Here is a 9693-nt window from a genome sequence, read left to right on the forward strand (position 1 = left end):
TTCCGTTATGGACATGAACGGGATATGTAGATTGGTATTGGGCCAGATATAACAAAAATGAGGTTGAAAAGTGGTGGAATTGCCCTTTAACTGCTGTCTGTGTGTCATCATCGGTTTTAATTTCCCGAAGAACTTCATCACATCCTCCAGTCATAAAAAAAAACCTTGTATTGTCTTCACACCCCATTTGTTTGCCATTGGCAAGAATTCAGGCCTGTTAACGCAAGAACAGAACGATGGGGTTTCCCGAGTGGCGCAGTGGTCTAAGGCACTGCATTGCAGTGGTCTAAGGCACTGCATTGCAGTGCGAGTCCATGTTCTGTCGCAGCCGGCCGTGACCCGGGAGACCCATGGTGCGGCGCACAATTGACCCAACGTCGTCCGGTTTAGGAGAGGGTTTGGCCGGCAGGGGTATCCTTGTCCCATCGCGCACTGGCGACTCCACTACCGGCTGGCTTCTGGGGTAAGTGGGCATTGTGTCAAGAAGAAGTGCGGCTTGGTTGGGTTGTGTTTCAGAGGACACACGGCTCTCAACCTTCACCTCTCCCGAGTCCGTACGGAAGTTGCAGCGATGAGACAAGACTGTAACTACCAAATGGATACCATGAAATTGGGGAGAAAAAGGGGTCAAATAAAAATTTTAAAAAAATAAAAAATAAAGATGGGGCAGCAGGTGGCCTAGCAGTCAAGCACATTGGGTCAGTAACCGAAAGGTGAAAAATCTGCTGATGTGCACTTAATAACCTGAACAGGCTCTGGATAAGAGTTTCTGGTAAATTATTTAAATGTAGATACAGAAGATCTCACACCACTCACCTATTGAAAGCAAACTCCTAAGATCAGCCACAACTATTCCTATCTTTTTTATTTATTTATCATGCAATTCAGAGTTCAATTGAAGGAATTAAAGTTGAACTTGAAACATCTGGAAGTGGAAGAAAATAGGGATCCATTCTTGAATTAAAGAGATCATTAGTTAAAGTTGTATCTCCTATTTTTCATCCTACTTTGAATCTTAGAAATAGAGTAGGCCTATATACAGAAATTATGAAAAAGTATTTAATATTTCTAATGGTAAAATAATGTACTTCCAGTCCATGTGAAAATATTGAACAATGGATGTCAATGCATCCATAACAACTGACTTATTTAGAGGTGAAAACTCAATTAGGCTTTGTTTCGGCTACAGCTACACAGTAACTATAAACTGAGTTGATACAGCCACTGCTCAAACTCCGCCCACTTTCATTTCAGAGCAGGATCGGGAGAATTGTAAGATCCTTCTTTCTTAGCACAACAAACAGCTGTTTTCCACGTTTCTTTTCGGTTTTGTTGGATCCCTGGTTTTCTCCATCCGTTTTAACTGAACAGCGCAACATCTGTTGAGAACTTTATTTTGGATAGAATTCGGTCGGGACTGACAGGTCTTGACAGAGATCACTCGCATAGGTTGATAAAATGTACAAATGCTGGGGAGTTTTCGTCTTGTACTATTTCGTTTCATTCGTAGCTACACAGCCTGAAACAGGTAATATCATATTTTTTATACAGTTTTTTTTATACCATGGTCGTAGGCTATCTGGTCGTATCGTTTGATATGTTCAGTTTATGTCTTTATTAAACTTGGTTTGGCACTCAGGACGTTTCCCGTTAATAACGTCAGAGTGACAAGTTGCGCAAATATTTTCACCACAAACTTTGTCCATACTTGCAAGTGCATACCGAGGTGATCTAGAGTGAACAGATTACTGTGTAATAAATTAGGCAGATACACGTATTGTGTATTTAATTAAAATGGGAATGCTATACCGTTGACCACATTTAAAATTCCCAAATGCAGAACAAATTGATGATTTCACGGAACATTGGCTGGACAGTGTAGCCTACATTATATATTTGTTTTGGAGGCATTTAGATCTTCTGGCAATTCAATTAGAGCAGATGGTGTTAACTATATAGCCTTACTGTATTTTGTTTCAATCAAAGCACATTCTGCCTTGTAGCCTGCATTCGCGCGCTGTTGAGTTTTGGCAACATGAGAGTTACTGTTGTTGGACTATTCAGCCAACAAAAATCCCATAAGAACTGGTGTGGTGTTTTTGTTATAATAGTAACGTTATACTATGCTATTATAGGCATATTTGTTTATGTTATGTATGATGCTAATTAATCATTATGTGATCTTCCAAGACATTGATTCAGCTTTGATCTAATTTGATCAAATAAGCACTACTGTGAGAAGTGACGCTCTGGCGCTACACTGAACGAGTTAACTTAAGCGCACCAGCCACACCTACCTAGCCTATTCATTTTTCTCGCGAATTTCTTTTTAGGACAGCCTGGGAATATTTGGCCAAATAAACATTTCTGGTTGGTCTCAGGGAATGTAAATCAGTTAGGAAGGGAGACTTTTAAAACGGGACTGTGAAGTAGCCTCAAATATGTTGAATGAGCAACTAATGAGCATGGAGACTGGAGAGCCTCACACATTTGACGAAATGACCATATATCTTTCAGTCTAATGGGGCTATTTACTTACTTTTGTAGCTCTTCGTCAGAAGCACTCGTTTTGTAATCTCCGAGTTTAGCTGGAATTTTGCGCGAAACGATTTCAGAAACGTGATTGGTTGAATATAGTCTTATGACATTGGCCTGCGCTGCACATAATATCAGATCTCAACAACGAACCTCTTAAGGATCGGAACCTCTTAAGGATCGGCCCCTTTTTTCAATTTTCGTCTAAAATGACATACCCAAATCTAACTGCCTGTAGCTCAGGCCCTGAAGCAAGGATATGCATATTATTGGTACCATTTGAAAGAAAACACTTTGAAGTTTGTGGACATGTGAAATGAATATAGGAGAATATAACACAATAGATCTCTTACAAGATAATTCAAAGAAAAAAACCAACCATTCTTTTGTATTTTTTTATACCATCATCTTTGAAATGCAAGAGAAAGGCCATAATGTATTATTCCAGCCCAGGTGCAATTTAGATTTTGGCCACTAGATGGCAGCCGTGGATGTGCAAAGTTTTAGACTGATCCAAAGAACCATTGTATTTCTGTTAAAAATGTATCAAAACTGCCCAAATGTGCAAAAACTGCATTGTTGGTTTAGGGCTTGTAAGTAAGCATTTCACGGTAAGGTTGTAGTCAGCGCATGTGGCAATTAACATTTGATTTGATTTACAACCCCTTTATACCCCTGTATGTATCCCACTTAACCCTTGAGCATGACCATAATAAGAGTTGTTATTGTTTTTCCTTTAGAGCTCCCATCACCAAGAAATGTGACTTTCTCTTGGACGAACGAGTTCTGCTGGGAGCTTTCATGGAGTCTACTGGAGAATGTTGATAGTCAGAGATGTAAATACCATATCAATATGTCAAGGATAGGCAAGGTGAGGAAAACGTTACAGGCCGTCCTAGCTATCATCGGTCAACCGAATAGAGTTGTCTGTTGAACATGATTGACTGTCTGCCCACTGTTTTCCAATGGGTTGTAGGCCTACAGATGTGCAGTAATATAAACACTTCCTCGTACTGCCGGCAGTACTTGTATTCTGGCACTAGATCAAGTTAAAAAGCTAATGTTATACTTTACTTTGGATGATTTTTTTTTTTAGATTAGATTACATTTATTGACCTCTGAAGCCAAAATATTTTTTCACAGACTCATACTGAACATTTCCATAAAACACTAAACCAACAACCAACCCATCATCACCCAGACTAAGGCTTCATCCCAAATGGCACTCTGTGCTCTATATACTGCACTACTTTTGACCAGAGCTCTATGGGCACATTAAACATTGGTAGATAGCCCCTTATTCCTGTTAAGTTCCTAAATTAATTCCCTCTGTAATATCTTTAATTCTTCTCCTCACAGAAGAACATAATCAGGAGGAAGAAGGAAACACGGTTAGAGGAGTGTTTTCCTCTGATGGGAGGTGTGCGTTTCTTCATACAAACTCAGTGTAACAAGACACAGATGAGTCAAACTGTAGTTCACACCATCCCTGCCCCCACAGGTTGGTTATCAACAACAGAATGTTCTCCTAAACAACTCTGTCACTCTCTATGGGCTGTTTTTCCAAATCAGATTAAACCTAGTATTGGAAACAACGCAAATTTTAAGGAGGATCTCCATAAACATACTTTTTAGGCCAGTACTAGACAATCTCTGTCCAGGGAACTGGCCATATACAGTATACTATAGGGTTAATGTCATTCACTTGGGTGTAAATCTCTCTCTCTCTCGCTCTCTACCCTCTCGCTCTTTCTCTCTCTCCTATAACAGAGTTGGTGACGAACTTCAAATGTTTTCTCTACACCTCTAAGGCCATGAACTGCAGCTGGCTCCTAGCCAATCAGGTCCCAGAAGACCTCCAGCTTTACTACGGGTGAGAACAATTCTACTTCCTGCTTCTCCACCACTCACGGTCCAGTACAAGGCTGTGGAAGAGTGTTTATATTCAACAAAATATAGATGAAGAGTTACAAAGATAGTCTTTTGTTTAGCTGGTTTTTCAGTTGTTATATCTATGACCCAATGTTTTTCCTGATTGGGTCATGTGGTTAGGAAATATTTAGGACCGTAACTATGACAACACCTATACAATCTCAGTCCCGTCATTTCTGATTTTTCAGGTTAAAAAATATGAGTAAGGTATCGGAATGCAATGAGTACCTGTACAACGGCAATCAGAGGACAGGATGTCATCTGAGAGGAGACTCCCACACGCGGATCTTCTTCCAGGTCAATGGGACTCTCAACGGTTCATCGGTACGGAATACCTTCGAAGTGAATCCTCAGGACCATGGTAAGACTAAAACTACTCTATTTTCACTCTTCAGGCTAAATCTGAGGCTAAAATCTAAATAATAAATAGTCTGAGTCATCATAGTTTCCTTATTATTTAATTAACATCATCGTAATCACGTTGCATCAACATCCCGTGGCAATTTGGCTTAATTTGCATCTAATTTTCATCAATGTATACAGTTTTTCTCTCAGAGGTTGCTTTATTATCTCTTTCCCTGTCCATGCTTCCTGCAGTGGTGCAGCCTATACCTCTTGATTTGAAGATCACAGAGGAAGGGAGCAACCTCAATATTAGCTGGATTTCACCAGACATAAGACATCCACACTGTTGGAAGTACGTCATCAACTATACCAGATGTAAAATACCTGAGGTAAGGAAAGAGAAGTGTGGGTAGTGATTCTGTATGGGCAGTGAATCTGCCATTGTTTCTTTTTAGTACTTGTCTGCAAAAATATTATTGTCTTTTACAACCAGCCACTGTATAAAGTACACTTTTATTTATCAACTTTGTTGTCTTGAATTACAGTATGTAGGTTTAGTAGAGTAAAAGCACTCAAATGTCTGTTGCTGTAATGTCGTTCCAGAGTATGTCCTTAGAAGACAAGACTTGGATCATGGTGAACTATGACCCTCACTGTCAGTATCGTGTTCGCATTAAACCCATCTTTTTACAATTGTGTGGTATGGGAGAGGGTGACTGGACTGAGGAGGAAATATATGGTATGGTTTCCCCGTTCTTTCTTTCTTCTTGGGCCATCCTCTCATAATTATGAGCTAAATAAAATGGAGCTGGTATAAACAAATTGTATTTGTCACATGCGCCGAATACAACAGGTGTAGGGAGACCTTACAATGAAACGCTTACTTACAAACCCTTAACCAATAATGCAGTTTTAAGAAAAAATGTGTTAAGTAAAAAATGTAAGAGTAAAAATTATTATTATTATTTTTAAGTTAATTAAAGAGCAGCAGTAAAATAACAATAGCGAGGCTATATACAGGGGGTACCGGTGCAGAGTTAATGTGCGGGGGCACCGGTTAGTCGAGGTAATTGAGGTAATATGTACATGTAGGTAGAGTTAAAGTGACTATGCATAGATAATAAACAGAGAGTAGCAGCAGCGTAAAAGAGAGGGGGGGGCGGGGCAATGCAAATAGTCTGGGTAGCCATTTTATTAGCTGTTAAGAAGTCTTTTGGACCTAGATTTAGCGCCCCAGTAGCTCTTGCCGTGCGGTAGCAGAGAGAACAGTCTATGACTAAGGTGGCTGGAGTCTTTGACCATTTTTAGGGCCTTCCTCTGATACCACCTGGTATAGAGGTCCTGGATAGCAGGAAGCTTGGCCCCCGTTATGTACTGGGCCATATGCACTACCCTCTGTAGTGCCTTGCGATCGGAGGCCAAGCAGTTGCCATACCAGGCAGTGATGCAACCAGTCAGGATGCTCTCGATGGTGCAGCTGTAGAACTTTTTTGAGGATCTGAGGACCCATGCAAAATATTTTCAGTCTCCTGAGGGTGAATAGGCTTTGTCATGCCCGCTTCACGACTGTCTTGGTGTGTTTAGACCATGATAGTTTGTTGTTGATGTGGACACCAAGGAACTTGAATCTCTCAACTTGCTCCACTACAGCTCTGTCGATGAGAATGGGGGAGTGCTCGATCCTCCTTTTCCTGTAGTCCACAATCCTCGCCTTTGTCTTGATCACGTTGAGGAAGAGGTTGTTGTCTAGGCACCACATGGCCAGGTCTCTGACCTCCCTATAGGTTGTCTCATCGTTGTCGGTGATCAGACCTACCACTGTTGTGGCATCGGCAAACTTAATGATGGTGTTATAGTCATGCCTGGCCATGCAGTCATAAGTGAACAGGGAGTACAGGAGGGGACTGAGCACACACCCCTGAAGGGCCCCCATAGTCACTTCAACCATACCTACATGTACATACTACCTCAATAAGCCTGACTAAACAGTGTCTGTATATAGCCTTGCTAGTCTTATTTTCAAATGTCTTTTTACTGTTGTTTTATTTCTTTACTTACCTACACACACACATACCTTTTTTTCGCACTCTTGGTTAGAGCCTGTAAATAAGCATTTCACTGTAAGGTCCACACGTGTTGTATTCGGCGCACATGACAAATAAACTTTGATTTGATTTGACATACACAATCCATGTCTCAATTGTCTCAAGGCTTAAACATCTTTATTTAATCTGTCTCCTCCCATTCATGTACACTGATTGAAGTGGATTTAACATCTTATTAGCCGGTTATATGTAAACCTCTATCCTGACGTTGTTGTTTGTTTGTTTAGGTAAAGATGGGAATCGGGATTGGCACCTGCATGTTGCAGCCGTCTTCATTTCAGTCATGGCGGTTATAGTTTCCATCCTGGTTTGTTTTTGTATAAGGAAGTGAGTACACATCAATCTATACACGTCTGAATTCACTCCACAAAATATGGGATACTGCGATCTCTGAATGGTGATGCATATATTGTAGGTCCTTTTTTAGATATTATACCAAATGACTGTGTCTTCTGCCTATAGACACAAGGACAAGATCCTCCCCAAAGTTCCCAAGCCAACCAACCTCATCAGTGATATGTTCAACAACAACAATGAGATGAGCATTAATGAGAACCTCTACATCCCAGCACAAGAGGAAGTAGACTGTAAGATCACCCTAGTACAATCCCCTCTTCCTCAGCAGCCAGAGTCATGAGAAACATGAATATACAGTGAACCTGTGGACAAGCTGGTAGTGGTCCAGCAGACTGGGAGGACCTCAGTGTTTTAACCTTGTGTGGTGGTGGCTTTTTGACTCAACATGGGATACTTTGAGATTTAACAACAGTAACTGGGATCCCCGGACTGTCCCAGGACCACTCTTCACATTTCCTGAATTTTTTTTAATGACAAGACCCGGGAAACTACAACATTTCCCACCAATGTTGCACTAATGCAATTCCACAAAATACACACGCGCAGCAGCAAATTAGCTAAAAATAAAATGGCACATTATCCAAACAGGTAAGCTTTTACCTTAGCTTATTTACTTCACACAAAGTCTCCATAAATTCAAAGCACACACATACTTGACACTGCCTGACTGCACACGAGAAACAAATGCGATTTACAGTTATCATCAGAACTCAAAATTCGATCCCGGTCCGACCCGAGCCTGGTGAGATGAAGTCGGAGCCCAGGCCTAGTCCGACATCACAGAAATAAAATAGCCCGAATGCGAAAAAAAGCAAGATTTCTGGAAAACAGTAGGCTATGTTGATTTAAACTGGTGTTGAGAACAAAAAGGCCGGAGGTGGACGGTAGCGGAGTGAGGAGATGAGGAAACGGACATTGGGCCAGAAAAAGCACAGAGAGAGGAAAACTCACATTATTATGATCATCTGAATTATGAAAATATTGTAAAAAGGTATTCTAATGCAATTGAAGGCATGTATCAAATTCATGCTTATACTGAAACTCCCAAAGTCATATCCAACCGTTATACTAATTTAAAGCAATAGTTGTGTGTGGTCACGTAGATTATAATTTCAGCACCGTTTTGACCGGGCCAGCGCCATCACGCTGCTTTGAGACAAGCTTAGGGGACTCGTCTAGATAAATCAATGTCACATTTTTGTTTTCACTGAATCTCCATTTGGATATTTGGTAACCATTAGGCTACGTTGTAGTGTGCTAATGATAATCTTTTTTTTTCTCTATTTTGCTCTATTTTGCTCTTCACTTGCGTAGTAGTTTGTCCTACTCCCAACCAAAAACCTGTGACATATCTGATAATCAATCAATGTGATTTTGTTTCACTGAATCTCTGTCTGTATATTTGGTTAATTGCTCTCTGGCTGTGCAAGTGGAAATGGTAGCTCATTTATTCATTTGCTCATCTATCCCTGATCAGAAACATTTAGCATGCAATAATTTAGCCCAAATCAAATGTATTATTTATCTATTGACTCACTAGCCTTTATATAAAGGCTATTTACCTATCGTCCCAATCCCAAGGAAACCCAAAATCCTTCATTGTAATCCATAGGTTGCTGTATCAGAGCACGGCTCGCCTATGCTTATCAAAATACAGCTAGAACATTTCCCCCGCCTCTCTGCACTGTCTCGTATTGCTGCCCTAATGAGAGCTTCAATAGAGCTTCAATATCAATGAGAGCTTCAATATCAATAAAGATATCAATAAAGATGTGTTCATTAAACTTTGACTTGGAGTCCTTAGTGGTAATTTCCACGACAATACCTTGATATTTAAACCATTTCCTCTCTTCATCTCCCTGTTTTTCATGTCTGTAAAATCATCAACTTGATTTTTCCCAATTATCACTCAATCAAATGTATTTATAAAGCCCCTTTAACATCACCAGATGTCACAAAGTGCTTATACAGAAACCCAGACTAAAATCCCGAACAGCAAGCAATGCAGATGTAGAAGTACAGTGGAAAGGAAAAATCCCTAGAAAGGCAGGAACCTAGGAAGAAACCTAGAGAGGAACCAAGCCAGCACCTCAGGAGCAAATGTCAGTTGGCTTTTCATAGCCGAGCATTTAGAGGTCGAGACAGCAGGTGCAGTAGAAAGAGCGAGAGAGAGAGTCGAAAATAGCAGGTCCGGGACAAGGTAGCATGTCCGGTGAACAGATCAGAGTTCCATAGGCAGAACAGTTGAAACTGGAGCAGCAGCAAGACCAGATGGACTGGGGACAGCCAGGAGTCATCAGACCAGGTAGTCCTGAGGCATGGTCCTCCGGGAGGAGTGGGATAGAGAGAATTAGAGGGAGCATATTTAAGTTCACACGGGACACCAGATAAGACAGGAGAATTACACCAGATATAACAG

General features: G+C 40.8%; 1 protein-coding gene across 2 annotated transcripts; it reads left to right on the plus strand.

The window, feature by feature from the left end:
* Nucleotides 1-1247: 1247 nt before the first annotated feature.
* On the plus strand, nt 1248-9064 carry LOC139416067 (interleukin-13 receptor subunit alpha-1-like). Of its 2 annotated transcripts, none has more exons than XM_071164317.1 (9): nt 1248-1528; nt 3276-3406; nt 3895-4036; nt 4306-4408; nt 4656-4828; nt 5065-5201; nt 5416-5551; nt 7145-7244; nt 7380-9064. In XM_071164317.1, exons 1-9 carry the CDS (start codon nt 1459-1461, stop codon nt 7552-7554), a joined length of 1167 nt encoding a protein of 388 aa, XP_071020418.1. In that variant the 5' UTR covers nt 1248-1458; the 3' UTR covers nt 7555-9064. The 2 variants fall into 2 exon arrangements, with proteins under 2 accessions (XP_071020418.1, XP_071020419.1); XM_071164318.1 differs by having other exon boundaries at nt 5416-5467.
* Nucleotides 9065-9693: the final 629 nt, after the last annotated feature.

Source organism: Oncorhynchus clarkii, chromosome 9 (genome assembly GCF_045791955.1).
Source record: "Oncorhynchus clarkii lewisi isolate Uvic-CL-2024 chromosome 9, UVic_Ocla_1.0, whole genome shotgun sequence".
NCBI classification, from domain to species: Eukaryota; Metazoa; Chordata; class Actinopteri; order Salmoniformes; family Salmonidae; genus Oncorhynchus; species Oncorhynchus clarkii.

Coding starts and splice junctions, on each gene's coding strand:
- LOC139416067 (XM_071164317.1), top strand. CDS start 1,459: ATGTACAAATGCTGGGGAGTTTTCGTCTTGTACTATTTCGTTTCATTC. Junction 5,202..5,415: donor CCAGATGTAAAATACCTGAG/GTAAGGAAAGAG, acceptor ATGTCGTTCCAG/AGTATGTCCTTAGAAGACAA. Junction 7,245..7,379: donor GTTTGTTTTTGTATAAGGAA/GTGAGTACACAT, acceptor TTCTGCCTATAG/ACACAAGGACAAGATCCTCC.